Genomic DNA, 25,750 nt, shown 5'->3' on the forward strand with positions numbered 1-25,750 from the left:
CCAGGAGGCCGTCCCCTGGTGAAGCGGAGTGCAGGGCACCCAGAGATAGCAGCCCTTAAATCCCTGAAACCACTGACTCCCATGGGGTTTAGGTTAAACCCCTGAAACCACTGACCCTCAGGATCCGAAGGAAGAGCTGGAGAACGACACATTGTCAAACTGGGTCAGACCAACGTATCAAATTGTATTCAGTGTCGGCCCTGGATATAGTATGACCTTCTCATCTCACATGGTTTCAGTTGCAACAACAGACATAATAAGGTATGTGTTACATGCAAGGTCAAAGTTCAGACAAATGTGAATGATGAGTTGATTTGTGTAGGACGTTACAGTGAGATTTCTCAATTTTTACCAATGTGTTGGTGGTGGTATGGTGGTAGGGGGTCCTGTATATCATCATATCTAACTATAATTTATGCACCAAGTGTGTGTGTGTGTGTGTGTGTACAGTCTGTCCTAATCCATGTAACTCGAGAACCGTTCGCCGTTCAAATTCGACACGCGTTCCACCCCGCCACCACAGGGAGTGCAGTGCCCGGTGTCGAGTCGGTCGGACCCACGGTTGTCCAGAACCGCCCCAAAGAGGCCTCTGCCCGGGCTCTGCACAGGACCCCTGCCCAATATCCATATATGGGCATGCCTGACAAAGAACTCCATATAGGGACATAAGGACATAAGGGACACAGCCATAATATCTGGGTTGGACATTCTTTTCCAACTTGCAACTTGGCACCGCTCTAGTATATATATATATATATATATATATATATATATACATACACACACACATATTAAATAGGCATACATAATAATTGACTCACATTATTTTGAGAGTAATTTATTACCAGTAAGACGCCCTGGGCGAGAAGCGCGAGGTCACGTGCACGCATCCACCTGGGTGACGGCAGACTGCTGGGCGAGCGCTGGCGCTTTGGCATGGGGGGTCAGATCAACATATGGAATGAATTCTGTACTGGCCATATATGGACTGTGTCTTGAGTGTACAGGGTTCGATAAGGTCAGATCAACATATGGAATGTCAGAACCGGTCAGCTCCATATATGGAGATGTAAGGGTGGCAGTGTCTTGAGTGTACAAGATTGAATGAGGTCTGGCCATATATGGAGCGTGTCTTGAGTGTACAGGGTTTGATGAGGTCTGATCAACATGGAATTTCAGAACAGGTCAGCTCCATAAGCAGATCTAGGTGATGATCTAGTCTTCTCCATGTATGGCTATCCAGGGTTTGATGTGGTCAGTCAGTGTTGTGATCTTCATATATGGAGATGGCCATATATGGAGCGTGTCACAAGGCATGATACGTGATACATGATACATGATACAGTTTTGCAGGTTTTCATAGTAATCTCATCTCTCAATTCTCATGTTGTATTTTAGGATTAAGGATTGTAATTAATTTGAGTTATCATTATTCTAATATTCTTAGTTTAATAGTATTTTTTTTCAAGCAAGTTTCATGACTTTTTCCCCATCATATTATGAATTTGTCAGAATTCAGAAATTGGCTTCCATCATTTTGAAATAGCGGTAGGCTATTATTATGTAATTAAGTCATTTTGAGATTGTAAATCATTTAGAGAAAGTTTATTTCTTGTTCCCCATCACCTTGGTGGAAAGGGGTTTGTTAGTCTGCTTTTAAATGCTACGTTGGTTACATGATAAATAATGATAGAATAGATAACTTATCATTGATTGATCATTGATGATAACTCAAAACACTCAACAAAACTGTTAACTGTGGACGACACCATAAAGCATTACACTTGTTTACAATAGGGCCCACCACCCACCATCATCGCCACATTTCAAACCGTTCAGAACGGTCCAGTGTGTTTGAATGCAACTCTACAACATAGACCGCTCAGTCACAGATGCCTTGCTGTTGCGTGCACCTGCGTAGGATTTAGCAGATCTTCTACTCGCATGGAACGGCGTGACATTGCGCCGCTTCGCCTAAACCTCGCATCACCAGACTTCCACCTCACGCCCCACCACCAGGTCACCATACTAGTACGTTTACCAGTCTCCACTCCACTCGGGCGCACATTGGGAGCGTCGCTCGCTGTGTGAAGGGCCGATCGAAGAGGAGGAGAGAGCATTTAGCAACCCGACACTTCGAGCAAGGGGAGACACGCCTCGCCTTGTCGCAGCGGAGCCGTGCGAAGGGGCAGGGTCATGAGACTCCAGAAGAGGGTCTGCTCCAACCTCGCAGCTGGATTCTTCTGCTTCGCATCGTCTCCGCCGGGGAGCCACTTCGTCTCCCTGAATCTCTGGAGCCAGAAACACGTGCGGCTCCTCAGACACACCAGTGCCCTCATCATGGCCGAGGAGGCGAAGAAGCTGGCGGCGTACGCCGCCGTGGATAACCACATCCAGGTAAAAACAACTGATCGCGACTTGCAACGGCTGTGATGATCCGCCAACAAACGGTCCACATGTTGCGATCATCACAGAGGAAGGTTCTGTTCTGTGATGCTGGATGAGAAGGTAGCTTCATCACCACCACATGTGCACCCTGCTGCTGGAAGCTAGCTAGCTTTAGCATCCAGATGGATACATAAACTAGTGAGTAGTGAGTCACATGCTTATGTAATTAATTCCTTATTATAGTGTAATGGTGGGCGCTATGCATGCCTGTGATGGGCCCACATAATGTTGTTGTTACACACCTTTAGAGACTTGTTCTAATGGTGTGTTGAACAGCATATAGCAGCTAGTAAAGAGCCTGCACTGCAGTGTTGGTTTATTAACCTGTGATGTAATATTGTAGAGCATCAGCTGGATTATTTAGGAGTTAAACCACAAACCTGAAATTAGAAACTGGAGCTGTCAAAGAGGCTTGCTATGTAACTGAACCGTCAGTAAATATAACTCCAACAGGAAGGATTTTGCTGTTACCAAACCTTGTTTTGAAACAGCTTAGATTGAGTAAAAGGAAGTAAGTTGGTTTTACTGAAGTATATTTCTTTTAACGTTTCTGCCGCTGTTTTGATTCACTCAACAGCACTGCATTATTAGAATGACAATGTGAAATGATGTAACATGGTCATGTGATTGTCTTTCATCTCTCATAGAACAACCAGGTTGTTGGAGTAGGCAGTGGCTCAACCATCGTCTATGCTGTGGACAGGATAGGTGAGTGTCACGGTGGTGTGGGGGGAGGGAGGGGGCATTGTGTGTGTAGTGTGCACATCTAGTCAAAAGTCAGCCGTGTATAAACAAAAGGCAAGTCATCAACAGCTAAAAAGGTTCATGTTTTTAACTGTAGACGCTTTTAGCTGTAGACGTGTCTGCACTTCAATGGATTTCATGTCCAACAATGAACAAACTATGAGCATATGTTGATTGTCCTCCAGCTGTATTAACATGACTAATGTGGTGGCTGTGTGTTGTATTGTCCTGCTCTGTGCCATTGTACTAAACGTGAGGCCCTAGGTAGCTGGATGTTGACGTCACTACAAGAGAGTTCTGAGCCATTACTGTAGGCCTTCCTGCTGACGTGATTCAAAGCTGTGGCCCCCCTCCTACTAGTAGTAGAGCGAAGGTGCCCATGGGGCCATTCTCACATTCTAATACAGCCAGAAACCCCCATTAAGGCAGCCAGCTCGGTAGCGTGCCTCGTTAGTCATTAGACTCCCAATCCACACCTCCTGGGATCGAATCCCCCTACCGTCACTATTTTTGAGTGGTGCAAACCACTCCAATAACCAGCTTTGTCTGTGTACGTGTCTATGTATGTGTGTACCTGTACCTGGGGCCACGTACAGGTGAGCCTGGTTGCTATGGTTAGTGTGTGACGTCACTGACGTACTGCACCACTCAGTTCACACGGGTGTGATTTTTTTCCAACAACCGCAGACTATTGCTGTGTCGAACGGTGCGAAGTTCGCTTGAGCCGACTCAGCCCCAATCGAGTTGCAACCCGATAGGCACAGAATAGTAAATTATTACCCCCCAAGGCAATGCCAACACAGAGTAATATTTCCCACCACGTAGCAAAGCAAAGGCGGGTAGTGTCGGTAGGCCAATCAGAGGTAGGCACAGATTTGAATCACACTTCCTGCTGCTGTATTGCGTTCAATTATCACTCAATGCCTTACTCAATACCCCTTGAGCAACCCCCAACTGCTCTTGTTCTTAGTTCTTTCTTGTTGTCATTTATTGCAGCTGAGAGGGTTCGTCAGGAGAAACTCAACATTGTTTGCATTCCCACCTCCTTCCAGGTCAGTTTTTCAGTTGTGAAGGCTTTTGAACATAATCAATACTTACTTTAGAATGTGTTTTACAAGCATATTGTAAGCCCACTGGGCTTGTGTTATCTCACCTTGAGGTTCACGACCTTTGGACCATGTCAGACTAGCTTGCATCCTCTATCTTTTATTTACATTTAAAGAAGTTTTGTTTTGTTATTATTTTGTTAAAACTAGTGTTAAATAGGTAGTTATATTCTGTTTGTTTGTTCAGTAGTTAAGGGCACTCTCCAGCTCTTTAGTAAACATAAAATACATTTTCAGGTGGGCATACAAATTTCATCCAATCAGCGGAGAGAACTCATACAGGATGAACATGTTAAACAGGAAGTGATGAAACAAAAAACAGACGCATTTTAGTTTGTAACACAAATGAAATTACACATGACATTGGTGACCCCACCTGAAACTGCATTTTGTTTAGTAAAAAGCCAGAGAGACCCCTGTGACTGAACAAACACCCTATGGCTATCAGAATATAGAGCTGAAAATGTATTTTCTGTTTATTAAAGATTAGGGGAGATAGGGAGACTCCTGTTACTGAGCAAACACTATATAAATTATTCATTAGTTTGACCTTTGAACAAAAAAACTCATCCAAAATGTATCACTTACAGCGCCTTTTTTATTTTGATCCAGAGACCATTCAAATATTACAAGTGTAGTAGATTATTCACATTTCAGTCCACCAATGTCAGAAGTGACTAATAGTAATGAACTCATTTACTGCCATTGACGAATATCATTTCAATCCAACACACGTATCATACGTCATGTGGTGTTTTCAGTGGTTTACGATAGAGGGTGCTCTTCCGCAACCTGTGAGTGATCCTAGGACTTCCGAAGAAGAGTGTACCCAGAAATAACCAGCAAATTGAATACAATTCAATTAGGTTTAGTGTAATGTTATAGGATTTATACACATCTTTTTTTTCTCTGCTTTCCGTTCTCAGATAAAAAACTAGCTAAATTCAACTGCCAATAACTAAAGATGACACACTTTTTTTCCCTGATGAAAGGCACAAAAAGTTTGAAAACCACTGCCCTAGAACGATCAGCTATGATGAACTGTTTGTTGATATTCTCCACTGTGCATGTTCTTTAAAAAACTGGAATCCCCTGTGTGTAATACTTTTATCACAGACCTCAAAGTTCATCCCTTCACTCTTGTTCGCTTCCTCCTCCTCTCCCAGGCTCGTCAGCTCATTCTCGGTCGTGGCCTTACTCTGTCTGATTTGGATAGACACCCAGAGGTATGAAATGCTCACAACAATGAACAAATGTCTCTAAATGCCAGTAGCGCTAGAGAATGTGCAAGAATAATCAAACATTCAAGGAACTGTTGACACACTGTCAGCATTAAAGGAACAGTTGACACATGTAGGCATACGCAAGGGGTTATGCATGTAAGCATCACCACAATCTGATCAGTGGTTTGATAAAAAAGATGCCCAAAAATCCAATTTGTAATGTTCTCTGCAAAAGACAGGCCATATTATCCAGAGGCTTGTTGTTAATGCACTGCCGAATTCCAAAAGCCATGGGCATGAAGAAGTGAAAACAACAATTTATTTCTGCAGGGCAGTGATGAAATTGATGTAATGTTTTTGCCAAGGAACTTGCAACCGCTTTTGTGAAAGAATGTTCTAGTCGGCAGTATTTCTATCACCCTTTACTTGCTGGTGTGATGAATTGTGTTGATGTCCATTCCCAACATGCAGTTGGACGTGGCCATTGATGGGGCAGATGAGGTCGACTCACAGCTCACGTTGATCAAAGGGGGAGGGTGAGTTCATATACTTTGTAATGACGATGATTATCTGTTTGTCTCCTTGATTTGCTCATTCTCTTGTGATTAATCATTTGTTGTGCATTATGCAGTGTAGGTTAGAATTTATTGTCTCTCAAATTGCTTGTTGTTGATTATATGCCCATTGTACTCTAGCTACATCCACACTAATGTGTGTTGTTTAAAAATGCATAACTTGTTTAGACCTAGCATCCAACCCCTGAAATGAGTCGTTTCAAAACACCGCTGGCCCCTTTTTGTTGGGAAGACTCCAGCGTTTTATGTTTGGCTGAGCAGAGACAGAGACTTGTGAAAACCATGATGCAGACAGACACCCATGTTCAGTTCCTAATTGGATCTTATTAGTCATGACGTGTCCTTCCCTGATTTGTCACAACCATATCAATTGACCCTTTACTGTAGAGAGAATCTTCTCTTCTAGTTCCAGTGATGTAAATAGGTTTTCACTGTAATGGGTCCTGGGACCCAGGGGTGGTCTTTTAGAAAGGTCCCATGGACATTTTATGAGTCCCCCTTCAACGACGTTAGGAGTCATATTTTGTGATTTTTACAAATCGAAGCATTTAACTCCCATTTCATCTAGTATGGTTATATTCATGTATAAAATATATCTGAAAGAAATAAACACAATTCTAAAAGTTGTGCAAACAGTCCAAAGTATATACAAACATAAAGTACAGTAGTGTGTCCAAGGGACCCCCAGAAAGGTCCACGGATGGGTCCATTATCAATAATCTGCATTTTGGGATGCAAAATGCACCTGTAGCATCACTGCAGTTCAGCAATTATCCATGTTGTCTATGCTTACAGCTTTTTGCAATTTGCAAAAATTCCCATAGTGTCTGTGGATGTACTTACAAAAAGTAGCATGCAGTGCATGTCGTCACATTGCCTGAGTGACGAGGGAAGACTCCAGAAAAGCCCTAATACATTTGGACTATCCTGAGGCTGACCAGTTGTTTCAGTCATCATCTGACTGTAAGGTCTGTAAGGCCATCACTGTCTTCCTGGGTCCGGACTACATCAAAACATAAGACTGCAAAGCTCCGAAGTGAAGGATCAAGTCTTTGTCTGCTAAAGGCACTATGCAGTGTGGACAGCGATCCTTTTCATTTTAAAAATCGTTTTAAAAAGGAAACCATACTTGTGTGGATGTAGAGTCTGTATTTGGGTATCTTAAATGATGTGTCTCACTCGCAACCATTTTCATAGTCTCTCTGTCACGCACTGCCCTTTTGTCTCTTAATCTGTCAGGTGATGTTTGTCCCTCACAGGGGCTGCCTGACACAGGAGAAAATAGTGGCTGGATGTGCTAAACGTTTCATTGTCATCGCTGACTTCAGGTGTGTATGTGTGTGCACACACTTTAACTTGACCAGTGGAGTTCACATGTATAGTCCAATTACTAAAAATATGTTTTATATACATAAATATCAACAACCTTGGACTTGGAAACGGTTTTGGTTATGGTAAGAGATAAGTGGATATAACGGCAGCCTAATATGTCCTACATTACACATGTGGCCGGCGCCATTGACGCACATAAGCAGTGTCATGTTCTTTCTGTAGGAGAGTAGTGGGTCAGTCCCCAGTTGTTTTCATCAAACAAGCTAAAGAAAAAACGGATAACGCATGTCAGGAATGTCAAGAATCTCAGGAATGTTTTTAATGTAGTTTAATGTGCTTCAGTGGGGACTGAATTAAAATGTTCATAACCCAGGGAGTGTGGGTGTCAGGACTTCGGTACTAACTTTAAATAGAAGCACCAGGTAAAATGTGTAAATCTATATGTTGGAGTAGCATCTGGATGTATTCTCCTGTCTCCTGTCCCCAGGAAGGACTCTAAGACACTGGGCCAACAATGGAAGAAGGGGGTTCCCATTGAGGTCATTCCCATGGCTTATGTGCCCATCTCCAGAACCATCACTGCACGCTTTGGAGGGGAGGCCAACTTGAGAATGGCTGTCAGTAAAGCAGTAAGTGGAGGATGTTATTTATTGCTCACTTGGTTTTCAGGAAGATGGCAAATAGTGTTGCGTTACTAGACGATCGGATCTCCACTTCTGGCCCCTACACATTGTAGGACTTTTAAAGTTGTCGGCGTGTCATCAGATCATTATGTATTTTACACTACAGGAGTCTTTTCTTGAAATCGGCTGTGTGGTTTTCACACTAAACGATTGATCGCCGACTAGGGATCACACACTGCAAGACGATGTGATCCAGATACATATAGGCTACATTTGTTTTTCATTTCAATTAATTTTGACGTCTCACGTATGGGTGCAGGATCCTGTGATATAGTCCGGCAGCCGAGGTGGACGCGTGGGAAATTTGGTATAAGTCTTTTTTTATTGGCCTAAAATATTGTCTATATACATACATTCATGAATCCACTTGCTGACTGGCTGTTGTTTTTATAGGGGTTTATATGTGACCCTACCATTAACACCTTAAGTGTCCAAGTCGGAGTTCTCCGTCCAAGTTCAAGGTCACGGTCAAGTGCCCAAGCCGGAGATTAATAAACAAGACGGAGATTAATGATAACAAAACCGTTCGCATTGCTCTAGAGCCTTGGAGCGATTGTTGCCCGATCCGATGACGTGTCAAAAAGTGACACGTCATCGAAAATCTCCCCTGCCTGTTTAGCTGACGAAAACGAAAATCTTAAAACGATCATAACTCCCGATCTAAATCATCCCGTCTAATTCTGAAAAAAGATCCTGTGTTAGACGGCGCTCAGCGGTCCAGTCGCTAGTCGCGATAGATTTATTATTACCTCCCGTTGTTGTCGATCGACTCGGTCGTGGTGTGGCTATTGTTAGCTGCTACACAGACATGCACACCAGCTTCCGGTGCGCCGGTAAAAGTGGTCCGTGCGCTACAAATGATGGGCACCCTGGATGAAATGGATTAAATAGTTCCGGGCTTCTAAGGTGTGAACATCCTATATAAGGCAAAAATGTCAAAAATGACAATAGCATGTGATATGTCAAACTAGGGTTTTTTTTATGATTCTGAATCCATTCCAAGCATTAGTTTTGCACAAAAAACACTCCTTGGGATAAAAACGGCCATAGCCGTCATCACAAATGTGGGGTGCAGTACTTAGTTCAGACTAGTCATTGGTCCGACAAACGACAACCTACCTCAAACCCTAACCTAACCATAACCGCAAGCACGGGAGCAGCGCATGTCCGACATGCAGGACACATGTCCGACTAATGCTCCGTCGGAATTACATGCGGATCCCCAAATGGGATGAGGTCATCACATTTTGGGCACATTTGGGCAAGTGGCTTTGGCCGTTTTTAGCCCAAGGAGTGTTTTTTTGTGCAAAACTAATGCTTGGACTGGATTCGAATCATGAAAACCCCCTAGTTTGACATGTTGCATGCTACTTAAAGCATAAGGAAAGTTTGACATTTTTGCCTTATATAGGATGTTAATGGTAGAGTCACATATAAACCCCTATAAAAACATTGCTCAATACCGACAGCCAGTCAGCAAGTGGATTCATGAATGTATACGTATATAGACAATATTTTAGGCCAATAAAAAAGGCTATTAATCAAATTTCCCACTAAACAAAAGAAGCCTGTCGGCTGCCGGACTAATACATGCGCGAGACCGACAGGACGTAGCCTGCGTCTCTCTCTCTCCGCACACACACATGAACACGAACACACAGGGCGAAATAGAGCGAGACAGGAGTCATGATGCTAAAATCTTGATTTTCATTAAATAAATCTGTCTCTCTGCGTCACGCACGCACACACACATCGCACGTGGTGGTCCAAATGTTTGCCCTGCGTTTTAATATCAACATTATACAAATGAGATGCGTTGGTTTTATAGACTATTTAACAGCAATATGGCTAATATAGCTACCTATGACACCTGGAATTAACTACGGAAAGAAAGGTTATATATTATCATCTATCGATACAAACAGACAGACAGACATAGACTTTCTGTCTGTGAGCACAACTTTCAATATCTGGGGACTCCAAACCCCACTAATCTAGGATTATGGGAATCAAACTCATGTTGAAATCAATTATAATCGAGTCTCTGAGGAATCATTGTATTAGTTATGGGTCTTGAACACACTAACCCCTCAAAACAAGGATTAACGTAAACCCACACACCAGGGGGACTTTACCCCACACAAAATTAAAGGGACTTTTATTCCACACAATAGTGAGAGAAATTACATTTATGAATATAAAAAACATAAAATTCCACATTTTGCATCAAAAGTAAGAATCTATTTAAAGTAGCTAGTCTGAAATAAGACAAAGTTTTTAATCTGGATTTAAATGTCGTTAAAGCTATTGCAAATCTCACATCTCAGATCAGATATATATGGTATAAATATAAAATGGTAAATTACGCTTCACCATGTTTTTTCTTTTTTTAAAAGGTTATCTTTGAAAAACAAAGAAGGGTCCCGCACACTGTCAGAAAACTTGCCAAAAATGTTGCTCTTTATAGAGCAACATTTTTGGCAAGTTTTCTGACAGTGTGCGGGACCCTTCTTTTAAGTATGCTTTATTGCCCTACGCACCTGTCAATAGCCTTGAGGTGTGCATCGGCCTTTTGCTAAAAACATGTTTTGTTTTAACAGTTAGTAGGCCGGTCCCAGATAACCATTGACTTCTCTAGGGTTCATATTTAAAAACAAGCCTTAAACCAATGAGGTTTTTTTAATCTAAAATCAATTGTATAACTAACTGGAAGCATGGAAATATGTTCAGTTTTATTAGTTCTTGTTAGAATACTAGAAAATCTTTCCTTTTTGTAAAGTTGAAGTGTCATTGAACAAGGTGGCTTGTCTGCTTACGAGCTGTAAATAACTCTGGATAATGGCATGAGTTTTAATGTATATAAAGCATGTAACTTGAACACATGCAGGGTGTTGTCCTGTGATCCTTGCAATACAGACTGGTATTTCACATTTTGTTCTAAATGGTATTTCATCTGCAAGTTATGTACTTTTTTGTGTATATAAATTGCATGTATTGTTTTATGGAGTAAAGATAGAATATCTGCTTACTTTCTCCCATGGGACATCTTATCTATCTTCCATCTATAAATGCATGTCTCTGTGTGTATGTCCGTAATCCATGTAACTCGAGAACCAACTTTAAATTTGACACGTTCCACACCACCACAGGGAGTGCAGTGCCCCGCCTTGAGTTGGGATGTTTTTTTTCTTTTTTTTTTAATATATATCTTTTATCCCACGATTTTGCAATCCATTTTTTCACCCAGTGTCAATTATCTAATGTAATCCTGGGTGCTACACTTCCTCTGCCAACCTGGGGGGGCAGCGGACTGACCTCATGCTTCCTTCTATGCATGAGGTATCCATGCCTCTTTTCCACCGGCCGGACGTAGCGTGTGGAAGGAACACCAGTTCCTTTCCCCTCCATCAGGCGCCCCGGCTGCATGTTTTTTGTGAGGGTACCTACCCTAGGGGACACGGGGAGAACATGCAAACTCCACACAGAAAGGCCCTTTTGCCAACCCCGCCTCGGGTATGGGTACTGAGGACGCAGAGGAGAGAACACGCCCACAGTGTCCCCTGCGGGAATCGAACCCAGGACCTTCTAGCTGTGAGGCGACAGCACTACCGACTGTGCCACCGTGCCCCCGGTGGGATACACCGTTGTCCAGAACCAGCACAAAAGCCTCTGTCCAGGCTCTGGACAGGGCCCCTAGATCTCCATATATGGAGCTGGCCTGTTCTGACATCACAATGATGTTCTGACCTCTGCATAGACTCCATATTTGGGCATGCCTGACAAAGAACCTGACAAAGGCATAAAAGGGACATGGACATAAAATAACTGAGTGGGGCATGCATTTCCAACTGGCATTGTTCCAAGTAGGCCAGTGACAAATGGCTGTACCTCCTACTCACTTGGTTTATTGGACTGTGGATATTAGCTCTCCTCCTACACATTTGTCATCCCTGGATCACTACTGCAGTTGGGAGTGTTGGTTTTAGATCTTTGTCCCCCGACTCAACTCTGCCGCCCTTGAATTTTGAGTGTGGATACAAATAATACACAAGTGTGTGTGTGTGTGTGTGTGTGTGTGTGTGTGTGTGTGTGTGTGTGTGTGTGTGTGTGTGTGTGTGTGTGTGTGTGTGTGTGTGTGTGTGTGTGTGTGTGTGTGTGTGTGTGTGTGTGTGTGTGAGAGATTATTTTATTAGACAATAAAATAATTCAAACAGCACAGGGTACAGTCGAGCATTTGGTCCAAAAGTATAGCACCGAAGAAAGACCTTGCGGTCTTGTTTCCATTCGGGTCCCATGAACAATAAAAAACGACAACAAAAATGGAGACCTCTCAAAAACATGAAATCTATATAGAGGTTGGCGTAGAAGTAAGAGGTATGCGCCGTGCTCGTGCGTGTGTGTGTGTTCATTCATCCTTGATTTATGATAGATTATACTAAAGCACGCTCTCTGTCTCTTAGGGCCCTGTCGTCACCGATAACAGCAATTTCATCCTGGACTGGAAGTTTGAGCAGCCCCAGAACTGGAGAGAGGTGAACATGGCCATCAAAATGATCCCAGGTGAGGAGAGAGCAGTCTGACTGGGTGGGGATGGGGGTCCTTTGACCCAGAGTCACCTTGATTATAGTCTTGCCACAAATCACTAACCTTGTGCATTTGTGTTTTCTTCTCTGACCTGTAAGGTGTGGTGGAGACTGGGCTCTTTGTGGACATGGCTGAGAGGGCGTACTTTGGAATGGAAAACGGAGGCGTGATGATCCGAGACCCGCCAGTAAACTGAAGAGTTACTTGTTCTTTTGACTAGTGCCCCTCTTTCGAACAACCCACAAGTGCCGTATAATTAATTTCTCCCCACCTCCGTAAAGACGTATGTTTTAAGTGTACCCCACACCTCCTGATGAAACCGTCATCGGATAACTTGTCAGATATATACAAACAAAAGACTAGCTGAGGTAGTAATACACTTGGTTTTGCTTATCCCGTAATTGGTGCTTTAGTGAGAGTTCAAGTGCCCGATGAGTGCAACTGAGTGTATCTCCAGTAGTTTGTTTCCAAACGCCAATTTTCCAATCTGCAGGTATACATTTTGTCCAAGACACTTATCTAGATGGAGGGGTTTTGGTGGAATGTGTGGAGGGTCATAGATCTCAACTGCTATATTGAAGTACACAGGTGCTCTGCAGTGTGACCTTGGGGTGTGCCTTGAGATTTTTAGAGACCTAAAATTTTATTTACTTTTTATATTTTATTTTTTCAAAAATAATACATTTTATGGGCTTTAAAATATTGACTGCTAGGTTTATGCTGTTTGAAACCAGGACACCACCTTATTCTGTTTTTACAAGGCGTCGGAATTAATCAAAATCTTGTTCTGTTGACGGCTCCACCGGGCGCGTCAGTGTCGCGTCTCCGTCACCGTCAGGGAATGTTCCCTTTTTAATCAATGAAGGGTGGCTCCACAGCCCGCGTTGACGGAGACGCGACGCGTGCATTAAAATTGAACCGGTGCGTTTTTTGACGCACGCGACGGAGACGCAACGCGTCCGGTGGAGCCCGGCCGTAATCAGAATTGCCTTATGCCCAAGTCCAACGAAAGTACAGGAATTTGTCTAGGTGATGTTTATTGCAGACATCCACTTTCATAGCTACAGGGTGCATACTGATATACATGGGTCAGGGACAGTACTAGACCATCGGCACCAAAAAGTTGAGAACCACAGCTGTGAGTGGTATGGCCAAATATTGGTAAACATAGTGCTCTCTGTTTCACCACAGTTTCTGGTCTGGTTTTATTGATTATGTGCTTTTGTAGTGTGATAGTGCATTGACCTTTGCCCTGGCATGTTCAATGATGAAATGGAAGACCTGGGTTTTCAATGTTGTTTTGTTTGCAGTCACCTTGTATACACAGAGTAATGTGTGGATTCACTTTGCATCGATTTCCCTGTAGTGGAGTACACGTTCCATTAGCATTGCCAGGTTTAACTTTATTCAGTATGTTAATTATATATTTTACCTTTTTAAACTTGTGTGGACACATGTGATTCTCTTTTAAAACACAACCGCTGACTAGTCTGGCAGAGGGAGTGACGACAGCCCTCTGTGGTTTTTCTGTATAATTTAAACAGTGGTCCCTGTATTGTTGAACTAGCCTGCCGGAGCGGTGCAAGGTACAAAGCCTGAGGCCCTGTCTGGTCTCTCTGTTAGGCTTTTCATTCATGTCTCACACAAAAGGATAACATACAACACTGCATGTGCTATGTACTGTATGTGCTGTTATGCCTGTGTGAAGTCTTTGTTCGTGCCTATTTTGTCACGCATGTGGCTCACTCATTTGCTCAAGTGGTGAGCAGGAAATGGTGGACTATGATTTTGCCAATTAAAAATGCAGTGATATATTGGCAATGTTATCAGGTCATGGGAATGTAGTAGTTGATGAGTTACTACTACATCTACAGTTGATATACATATAAAGATCTTACATACTTCATGTATGACACCAACTGACCTGTAAATGTAATGTGCCTCAATTTTGCAGATCTGAGTTATGTACGTTTCTTTCATAAATGCTATCTATTACATTGGAGGGGGAGGGGGGTAAGTTATTTGTAATTCACCATGTAATGGCGCTAAAATCCTGAGAAATCAGTCCGTAGAGTATCCATTATGTAAAACAGTCTGTAAAAATGTTAACAATTTTGACAACCATGGACCTCAATTTCTACAGTGCTGTATTAGGTTTGATCTTGTACTCGCAACAATAACAATGTCACTTCAATGTTTGTCATCTTGGTTTGGAACAAAACTCTTCACTTAACCTCCACTTTACAATGCCTTATTCTTTTTTTTAATTCTATTTGTTAAATAGTTCTGGGAGCCTCAGAAGAACATTAAGCCTAATGTATACTTTGTTATATTGTTTTTGGCAAGATGCTGGCAATTTTGCAATACTAGATCATTTTTTTTAATAAGTTGAATCTAGAGTTAAAACACCAACCATTGGCCTGGGCTGTGGCTGAGCGGTCCAGGCACCTAGGCCAGTAATCCAGCCTGACGAGTCCAGAGTCCGTCTGCCTTTGCCGCATGTCTTCCCCCCCATCTCTCCCCCCCTTTCCTGTCCAATACTGTAACCTATCAATAAAGGCAAAAAACGCAAAAAAGAATATCTAAAAAAAACACCAACCATTGACTGCTCATACATCCAAAAAGAAAAGTCCTATCTGATTGTATTACGGTAAACAACGTTAAACTCACCAACATCGCAGTTGTACGAAAAGCTTGAATTATCCTCTTTCTATCGCCGCTACTTTCTGTCAAGACATTTTTCGAGTTTGGAAATGCTTGTTGTAAATCACTCAACGATCCTGAGTACCACCTGTTTCTAAATGTCACATAATGGTAAATGGTGTATTTATATAGCGCCTTACATATATTGTGCATTACATTCACACATTCACACACACACATTCACCGATGGCGGAGGAAACCAACCTGCCCATCAGGAGAAATTAGGGGTTCAGTTTTTTTGCTCAAGGACACTTCGACAGTAACTCTGGGGGAGTCCGGGATCGAACTGGGTCCATGTGGCCGATTATTGAAAACGCTTCCAAACTCCTCCACTTAAAAAAATAAACACTTGCACAGAATTTCTTGACAGAAAGTAGCTCATAACGTGTGAGAATTTTTATGAAAAGTTGTTTAATACAATCAGGACTTTTCTGTTTGGATGTACTGTATAGGCTGTCCAATGGCTGGTGTTGCAACTCTAGATTCAACATTTAAAAAAATCTAGACTAGTGTTGCAAATTAGCAAGACACTTGCCATACAACAAAGTATAAATTGAGAGCCAGCATGGTGTCTGATATGTTTCAGAGCATGTTGGAATTGTTTTGCACCAGCATTATTTTTTCTTTCTTTTGTTCAACAATTCTTTTACCAAAAGGACTGTGAATAAAATGTTGCTATTACGGTACTACTGTGGTTTGTATGTCAACTAAATACAGGACCAAACTGTAAAAAACAAACGTGTCTTTTATTTTGTTTTATTATTATCTTGATTGTGTTTTCCTGGGAGCAACTACAATATTTTCCACTAATACCGTTAGATTCAAATGCTATATCCGCTTACAACTGAAGACTATATGAATATAGTGTGTGGCTCCATTTGGCTAAATGTTCTCCACTCAATGTTTGTGCGGTGCATCCGCTCCAACGCACAGCTTTGTCTGTCCGGCTGTTCCTATGTCCGTTTGTAGCATGACCTGCAGCTGACCTGCAGCCTGATTGGGGTCACAGGAGGGGTTAAGTGCTTACGTAAACAACTGCTTGACTCCCAATTTTATTCTATCTAATCTATCCCAGTGTTTATATAGTAGTATAACAGTATAACTAATACAATTATGCTATTTTGTCAGTAGAGTGCTCGGCTAACAATGCATATATAGGCCTTCTTGAGCAATCATTTTGTCTCAATTTTGGCCACTTTATTTCGGATAGAGACAGACAGGGAACTGAGGGCAGTGGTAAAGACCATGCATATGTAAATAAATCAGACATCCAACTGGACTGCAACCAGAAGAGAACAAACTGCACTGATCAGAGTAACTAACTGAAGAAAAGTAATTTTATAACTTTCTGATGCGGTACACCAAAAGTCAATATATTAATGGCCACATAGTGGCGCCAGAGAGTTAAAGTTTCCTCAAAGGTAATACTGTAAATAACTAGTAAAATTGTTGATTCTAAAAAATAAACAGGTAGCATGTCTTTTTGAGGATGTTCATCACAAACGAGCATAATATAAAGAAATAATTATATCGGTTTAACCGGGTGTTTTGTAACAATTATTAATGATAGTAAATTTGTCTTAAATGTCTACAAGTGACAGTGATGTCATCTGAGGGGTTTTAATAGTGCTGTATGTCTTCTTCGTTCCTTTTAATCAATCCAGCCTTGCATTATGTAATACTTGTTCAGGAGGACAGGTTTGACTTTAACTCGTGACAAATGAGGAAGAGGAAATGTAGGCAGTGAGTGGAGAGCATAGAGTATATATATAATAGAGACTGAACTAGCGCGAAGCTCCGCCCCCCCAGCTATTCATGTCAGTGGAAGTTGCTCAGTGGCGTTTTGAAGCACCCGGAAGACTGCCGGAAGTCCCTCCCAGGACCTCAACTTTGAGGTCCTGAGTGACGTAGGGCAACTGAGCGCTCAACGTTAAAGCCCAGCTGCACGGGGTTTCCCGGTCATGAATCCACGGGTCCGCCTGTAGTCCCTCCTCCTACCACTAGGACCCAGAGCTTCAACGTTGGAAAGCCTGCCTGCCCCCTTGGTGGAGAGCCACGTTGATGTTTTCATGTGGGATGCTCGGCTGTCGGCTCGGATGTCCCACACCACCACACCACGTATGGCAACCACAGTGAATGACAGCTGGACACGCCAACCGGGACCTCCGCTGTCGTTCGCGGCTGTGCAAACCAACCAACGGGGTTTCGTTCTGATCACTTCTGTCATCCGATTGGACGACGGTGGGCACTTTTGGCCAATGACATCACCCATCTCAATTTAACGCCACCGGGGAAAGTTTCGGCGTCACGCGCTGGGTGTTCTTCGTGGAAGCTGGGACTGCGCGTGCGCCGTCTGTATTGGCAGCGGCGTGTCCAATCACAAGCAGTGTTTGTGGGGGGTTAGTCCGTCCAGCGCCCGCCTCTTTGAATGACAGGCGAGTGATGCAATAGCACTGTGCTTAGTATACGGGCTGGCCAGATTGACAGCGAAGAGGGCAATCGGATGCGTTTACATGTAATTTTAATAACCGCAGGGATTATACTGCCCAATCCTGGTATAGAAACGGGGCGGGATTTGGCGTTACTAAGGCAAGTCTTGAGTCAAGTATAAAGGGAATAACATGGTGCCCCAGTGGCTGTTTATGTTTACATAAAGAATTCATTCGAAAGGGCGTCGTGTTAAGGGGCACAATACAGCCTTCTGCATCGCCGCGGCGTCAACATTTGTTTATGGGTACATTTTGTAGTCGTTTCGTTTTGTAGGATTTACAAGGCCACTGGCATGTAAATCGCCTACTCACTAATGTTCCAGTCTTCCAAATGGAAAGGAGGTTTCACTTTGGAAACGTGAGCATTTACCTGGTGCTCCTGCTGCTGCTGAGAACACTGATTGGGACTTCGCTACAAACTCAGGGCTCCGCCATCAGGAGGGAGCCGAGGGACACCGCAGCCCTGAGCTCATATCTGGCCGAGGAAAATGTCATGGAGCGGGGCTTGGAAAACGTAGGCGCCCCGGGCACCGGAGACGTTACGGTCGAGGACGACGAGAGTGGGGCCACCGGGGAGGGCAACGAGCCGTACGGAGAGGGAGACGCAAATGTCAGACCAACAAGGTAGGAGAAGTATTCTAATGTCAACCATTGACAGCGATCAGGGTCCTGCACATGCCCGGGCATAGCGCCTTTCGGTCAGTCAGTGCAATGAGTGTTGCATCGACCGAAGTTTGCATAACTGAGCGAAACTTTCCGCCTGTGTACGACAGTTTCCAACGCTTGCTTGCAATATGCCTCATTGCCTTTTGTTTGTTGTTACATTGCTATGTAGAAACGGCATGATAAGTGTTTATAACGTAAAACGTGTCCAACTTGCATCTCGCATGCATGCAACGATCCCCTGCAGTTGCACTGTAGCAGTGAGACCAGAATAGACCATTCATTTGCACATGTCAGCACTACTGTCGCAAACCGCCCACCACCCATTGGGTCCGAACAACACTGAACTGTATACCCAACACTACTGCGAGCTGACTGTTAAACAAGTGTTCGTAGTTCAACTTGAAGTCTTGAACCAGCTCGGAAAGTTGTTGGAGCTACAGCCACTGTCAATGCAGTCTAATAGAAAAGGAAAGCTTTTCCGGTGGCTATTTAAAGGTCAAGCTATATGGAAAGGTTTGGTGGACACCGACACAGGGTCGTTAACACTTGCTTTGAGCCTTTGAAACAGCACGTTATGTTTTTTCCTTGTGGGGGAAAAACATTAAAATGCTACTATTACTGCTACACTTTCATGTTTACTTGAAATAAACCCTTCCAATCACCCTAGTAGGCATAAACAGAGTGAACCATCAGTCTCTCTGTCTCTCTCTGTCTCTGTCTCTGACACACGTGCACAAACTTGTGTGAATCAGTAGTTTTCCAATTGCCCCCTAGAATTGTCAATATGCACAATAATAATGTCACAGTGAACCTACAGTACAGCACAGGTTGTTCGAAGCAGATAAGGATCTCACTCACACAGCAATTGTAGACTTAGACCAGTGACTGACTTCTCCCCATGAACACGCCAGGAGTGCCGTTCTAGATAAACAAGGCAGCAGCAGCAGCCAGGTATGCTACAGTAGGTGGGTAGATAACGAAGGCTTTATCACGAAGGAATAAGGGAGTCAGTAGGGGTTCAGCCAGTGGTAGTGTTTAACATTGCCTCACTCTGTAGGATTTCTGTTCTGGCAACGTACCAATCAATAGATGGATACCATTAACAATTGGGGGAGCGTATGACATTATTTTGTACTAAGTCAGGACACTTTATTGCCTGCATGCTTAGTTCATACTGGGGCTTTGGCTTTGGTGCAGAGACACTTAACCATGGCTGGGTGTATCTATCTACTACCCCCCTTTTCATCACCCTCAAAATGTAGGTTCCACACAGTATGCTGGTTAATATGACTTGAAAGTGTTATCACAATATTATTATGATCACAAATCTCAGTACTGATACATTTTCTCTAAACTTATTTCACTGTGCAATGCATTGCAACGATGCTTCTACCTGTCAGTACTACTGTATGTGTATGGATTTACTACAATCAGAATACTGAACACAGGTTACAGAGGAGGCATAGACTTCTAGAGTGTAGAGGAATATTGGCTTTGTTACATTGTTGGAAGACACATTAACTTATAGATGAGAATGTTTTTGGTGTTGATTTTTTCATATAATTCATTACAATGAGACTATCGCTTTATAGAATGTGGTAAATTGCCAAGAGCTTGCCAAGAATTGAGTGTTTTGTTTGTTTTAACAAGCCTTGCTTGTTTTTTTTCCTGGCCCTAAAGTGAGACATGGCTATTGGCTAGTGGGCAGTTATATATTTTGCTTGGTAAACAGTTGGTTTGATACCTCCAAAAATTCTGTCTTCTGTCACAATTGCATGAGTCCTGCCTGTCCTCTTGATTCTCTAAGAATTCCACTGTGCCCAATTTATTTTATTTTCTCATTACATACAACATACACGACGTATACCATGTGAAAAGTAGACTCTTCAGTGGACAAATTAGAAAGAGGGTTAAAAGGGTTTAGAAATTGTACGGTAGAAATATAGTTCAGCTCCAAGAGAACCCCAGAAAACATGTTGAAGTGTCACGAGGAAATTGATAACAATAGCTTCATTCATCGGCTAGTAATGTGAATAGGAGTTGTCATTTGTCATAACTGTTGTATTATCATTGATTTTCTTTTGTGCATTTCAACAAAAGCTGAGGTAGTAGTAAATGGGCATCAATGGCCACCATGACCAATGACTATAAACACATGACAAATTTATGAAGTTGACAAAAATACAGGCATCCCCCAGGGGACCCCCTCTTTATTTGACCTTCAGCGACGGTCTGAAGCAGTTGTGAGACTCACAACTGATGTGACAGTTGATCACTCCATATTCAGTGATGCGAATTAGATTTAAATGTAATGGGTCCCGGGACCCAGGGGTGGTCTTGTTTATTATCAATATTTCTTTTGACATTGTCTTTGTTTGTCATTTTCACATTTAATAAACAAAGTTTGTGTCCTACTGAAACTCCGTGCACGCATACAGGTTACCCGTAGTGAAAAGGAGGAAAGGGCTTCCGACTGTCATCTTCCGTAGCTTCGCTATTGTATCAAGTGGAAATCGAAAGTAATTAGCTAAGCATTTTGCCCTGATAGAAACAGCCTTTTCGGAATCCCCTGTCAGAGGTCTGCCTGGGAGGCTAGTGCAGGGACAACACTGATTCCACAGTACACAACCTGCTGTCCCCTCTATGCAGTTGGTCACACCCTACACTCTATATTATTCACACAAACAAGTTGAGTGTGTTTGTTCTCTATATTGTCTGTATCTATCTTGGTCTCTCTCTCTCTCTCGCGCACATGCACACGCTCACACGTGTATGTGATTGTATTTGTATTTAGCAACATAATAATGATAATGAACAAAATAATAATAACAAAAAAATACAAAATATATATTTTTACAGGTGATAAACAAATACTGTATACTGTACTAAGATTCAATAGCATTTCATTGAATGAACTGAGGAGGATAACAGTGAGGTCTCACTTTAGTGTCAACACCTTCCCTATCCAGGCTGTTAGTAGGCTAGCTGTGACAGAAATGGGCCTCATTGACACATCTGTGGTGAGAACGCGACCTGCAATCACACCTGGTCCCCTAAAGCTGATTTATACTTCAGTGTATGACCATGTCGCACACTGGAAAATGTATAGTTTTAATATCAATAGTTCAATTATGTCTGGATATTTTTTCCCCCTTTGACAAATCTATTTCTTTTTTCTTCTCACAATTGAGTATTTATGCCAATTCCTGGGTCCCTGCATATTCTATAAGGCTATATGGCTTGATATATTTTGTTGCACATCCAATTTCTTTACACATTAAACCTTACCTTACCCCTCTCTTTCTTTACTAAGTTCCTAAGTTTACTTTGGTGAGCAACACAGTAATATGACAAAGTACTATGAATTAGCCATAACTGTCTGTCTATCTCTTTCACCTCATTTCTCACTTGGGAGTTGGGACTCACTTTCGGTTTCTCTCTGTCTGTCACACTCACTCTGCTCATCTGCTCCTGTCTCTCTTGTGCTCTCTCTCTTTCACTTGTCTTTATACCTGTCTCGCTCCCTCTTTCTCCTACTTATGTTTTCTCTTTCCTGTACACTTTGGTTTAGCATTCCCTGCCTTATTTATTAATATATTTTGTTCCTAAGGGAGTCGGGACCATGTGTGTTTTAAACACTTTAGAGAACTGTCATCTGTAGTATCTTCACCAGGCCACAAGTAAAACAGCATAAAGCAAAAAGAAAAAGAAAAAAAGACGACAACACAGGACACAATGACAAAGTTACATACGCACGCCTACAATGGTCAGCTATAAAAAATAAATAGAAAAAGTGCCCTTCTGGGCACAGGTCTCCACCAGGAAGATAGGAGCGTGTGTGATGTTTGGCAAAATGCGTCTTGATCACATGACTACAGAGATCATGTGTACCGATTTGCGTGAGATTTGGATGAAATCTGTGCGACTAATATAAACAATGTGTTTTGCAGAAATTGGCTTCATGGTGGCGCTATAACCGGCAGATGTGGAGGGATGCAGGGAAATGTTTTTCCATGGCCTCTAGGGAGTGCGCATACAAAGTTGCACACAGATCAATGCAGTTCTAGGTAAACAGAAATTGCCCTGTTATAGCGCCACCATGAGGCTGATTTGGGGGGGAAAATGGCATGTTGTCCTTGGCCTAGTGGAAATGTGCGTATATAATTTCACGGAAATTGCACACTGTGTTTGTGATTTGTGGCATTTTGTTCAAAACGGACCAATCATGTGAGCTTTGGAAGCCAATCTTGGAGATACCGAATTATGATGTATGGATAAAATGTAATCTACAGAAAAAAACATACTCTCTCCCCATGCCTTCGGCCTGGTGGAGACATTAAAGGAGACGACATTGGAGGCCACTGAATTGAAGAATTTAGTGGCTTTTAGAAAGACTCCTCTCCTTCGAACCTGTCCTACTTTGTAAGTAGATAAAATAACTTTATTTACTATGTTTGCTGAACAAACCAACCTTCTCATAGATGGAGTATCTTGCAGAGAGTAAAAAATAAAAGCTGAGAGAAGCATGCCTCTCCTCACAATACAAAACAAATGCTAAAGCTTTGAAAACTCCTCACTCATTCTCAATGTCCTTTTCAAGGGTACAGCAACAGCTTAATATCTAGAGTCAAACACAGACCATGTGTACATGTTCCCCAAAGCCTTTGATAAGAATACACACTTCAGACACACATACACACTTCCGTTTGTGCACAATGATTCATGGCACTTTCTTATGTCATTTATTTCAAACTTGCTTTTCTACTTGGCTGCTAAGATCCTGGTTGAGGTAAAATATGTATTTACACTTTAGCAGACGTTAAGATTTTCTTTATTCCTTTCATCTTTCTTTCGCTCATATTCTTTGCTTAGTTTAGTCTTTTTCAATGTGTTTAGTTGTAATCTTTCTTTCTTTCGTCATTTATTTCGTCATTTCTTTATGTTCTTTTTTCTTCTCTTCCAACTTTGGAGACTTCAACCACATGTGTTCTTTCCGCTCAGACGTCTATATTTAAAGTTTTTCTTTTTGTCAGTTTCAGATTCTGTTGTATTTCCTGTGTCTCTGCTACTGTATCCTATCATCTATAAATAATCCACATGTTGACTTTGATGTGCTGTGTGTGCTTTGCAGCGAGCTGCTGTTGTGTTGATCTGATGGATGTCACCTCACCTCACTGTCTCTAGCTGTATAGAAAACACTGCTTTGGAAGCGTGTTGTTTACATCCATTCCATTCAGCTGTGTGCATGTGAGCATCTGCCTGTGAGTGTGTGTTGGAGTGAGTTTTTAGAGTTTAGAATATTACAGTGCATGTATGGGTTCACTTGTGTGTACTGTGTATGAGAGGGCTAAGGTCTGCGCGGGCATGTTTGTGAAAGCTTTGTATAAACATTCGGCTATGTGCATATTGTATGCATGTGTGACAGAGACGGAGAGTGTCAAACAAACCCCCTGCCGTGTGTGTGTTTGAATCTTGTATGATGGTGCCTGATGGTTTGATGCCTCTGTCAGACGAGCGCTCGCTCTGCGGGGACCTCCTTCACCTCAGGGATGGCTCCGAGGTGAGAGGAACCAGAGGACGTCTCACCAGTGCCGTTGTTTGAACTCCCTCTCCCACCACTACTCCACCTCCACCCTTCCTCCCATCCTCAGTCGCTCCCTCCATCCTTCCATTCTCCTCCTTCCCTCCCTCCTCCTCTTCGCCCCCTCAGGGCTTGTACTGTAGCTACTACAACAGCTCTTCTGGGCTGCCACTTGCCGGCTGGCTCCCACCACAGCCGACTGCTTAGCAACAGCCAATCAGCAAGGCCCGGTGCCGGGCAACTTTTGTCGGCCAATTATGTCAGAGTGGAGGGGTAGTAGTGTTCGGAATTTGAGTTGGTCCAACTGCGCGGGGTCTGGCTGTAGGGAGTGGGAAAGGAAGAGGAGAGAGGAGAGATTTTTTTGGGGGGGGGAGGGGGAGAGTTCACGTCCTTGTTTCCCCCCCCCCTTTTCCTTTACTTCACGAGAGGTTCTTGTAACCGGGGAGATGTTATGGGTGTTATTAATAGAAACCTGTCCCCAAAATGACAGGTCGTGGTGACGTAGACCGGAGAGTAAGGTGTGGCTCCGTGTGGCTCCGTGTGGCTCTGAAGTTCCTCTGGAATCCCTCAGGACAAGTTCCACAAAATTGCACGTAGCATAAAATTCAGACCACGTGTGTAGCCCATACCTCTCAATGGCTGAGGAGTCGAGCTTGGCCAGTTCATTTTCATTTTTTAAGTTATAACAGACAATTATATAATTTGTTTTACCTGTTCTTATTCTTGCTTTTGACAGTATTTATTTAAAATGTATAAAAAAAAGTTATTAACTTATCATGTGTAGACGACATTTCATTTTACACCAGGTCAAATAAGTCTTTATGAAAACAACATTCTGAAAGGTGTTGTTCATTTGATGAGAAGAAATAGCTGTAGAATGCAAGCTTCGATACAAAACTCCTGGTTTGTTCCAGTGTTTAGTACCACTACTGAACAGTTGATGCTTTAATAATATTAAATTACTCCAGTACAATGTATGATGCCCATATTATGGGCATCATACATTGTACTGGAGTAATGATTAACTCTTAATAGCTACTGTTTTGGTACTTGTTAGGACCCACCCTGTAGCACTGCAGTATGGGAGGGGCAGAGAGGAAAGGTATGATATTAGCCATGGGAGTAAGACCAAGGGAAGCAGAGAGAGACAGGGAGGACTGAGGAGAGGAGAGAGGGATGAAAACAGTGGGCGTAAACCGGCGGTTAGTAGGACCACACTTCACTGTTGTCCTGTGGATAGCTCCTCACTGCTTAGCAACAACGAATCAGATCTCTAGATCAGAGTGACCGCCAGGCCAATCAGTTGCCAGGAGCCTGGCGCCATAGAGTTTGGATTCAACCACGTGCAACTTCAAGGCGCTTTCGGTTGGGGAGAGGGTGAGCGTGAGTTTGTTGTGCAAGAGGAAGGGAGGGATGAGCGCAAGCTTTCTGTTGTTGGTATCTGGAAGTTTTTCTGAAACCACACCCAGCGGTCTGCAGCAAGCATCCAGATGGTGCTTTGCCTCTGTCTGTTGGCTTTTTGAAGATTTTATAAAACAGACCACATGTCGAACGTCTGTTGATTAATTTCAGTTAAGCCTCGCTTCAGCCTAATTACAGGCATTTGACTAGTTTTT

At 42.8% G+C, this 25,750-nt stretch overlaps 2 protein-coding genes across 2 annotated transcripts in view; both read left to right on the forward strand.

The window, feature by feature from the left end:
- The first annotated feature begins 1,869 nt into the window (after positions 1-1,869).
- Positions 1,870-16,366, forward strand: rpia (ribose 5-phosphate isomerase A (ribose 5-phosphate epimerase)). The gene is made up of 9 exons (XM_079528370.1): positions 1,870-2,397; positions 3,096-3,156; positions 4,189-4,244; positions 5,465-5,524; positions 5,993-6,057; positions 7,356-7,424; positions 7,916-8,057; positions 12,572-12,671; positions 12,794-16,366. The coding sequence occupies exons 1-9, from the start codon at positions 2,197-2,199 to the stop codon at positions 12,889-12,891; spliced, it is 852 nt and encodes a 283-aa protein (XP_079384496.1). The 5' UTR covers positions 1,870-2,196; the 3' UTR covers positions 12,892-16,366.
- Positions 16,367-17,888: 1,522 nt separating this feature from the next.
- Positions 17,889-25,750, forward strand: part of eif2ak3 (eukaryotic translation initiation factor 2-alpha kinase 3) — a 50,981-nt gene continuing 43,119 nt past the window's right edge. Inside the window, exon 1 of the mRNA XM_079528366.1 lies at positions 17,889-18,511. Within this exon, the coding sequence (XP_079384492.1) occupies positions 18,219-18,511 (293 nt within the window). The 5' untranslated portion in view covers positions 17,889-18,218. The remainder of the gene's footprint in view (positions 18,512-25,750) is intronic.

This window comes from Electrona antarctica, assembly GCF_951216825.1.
Source record: "Electrona antarctica genome assembly, chromosome: 18".
Classification (NCBI taxonomy): domain Eukaryota; kingdom Metazoa; phylum Chordata; class Actinopteri; order Myctophiformes; family Myctophidae; genus Electrona; species Electrona antarctica.

Coding starts and splice junctions, on each gene's coding strand:
- rpia (XM_079528370.1), top strand. CDS start 2,197: ATGAGACTCCAGAAGAGGGTCTGCTCCAACCTCGCAGCTGGATTCTTC. Junction 3,157..4,188: donor CTATGCTGTGGACAGGATAG/GTGAGTGTCACG, acceptor CATTTATTGCAG/CTGAGAGGGTTCGTCAGGAG. Junction 7,425..7,915: donor ATTGTCATCGCTGACTTCAG/GTGTGTATGTGT, acceptor TCCTGTCCCCAG/GAAGGACTCTAAGACACTGG.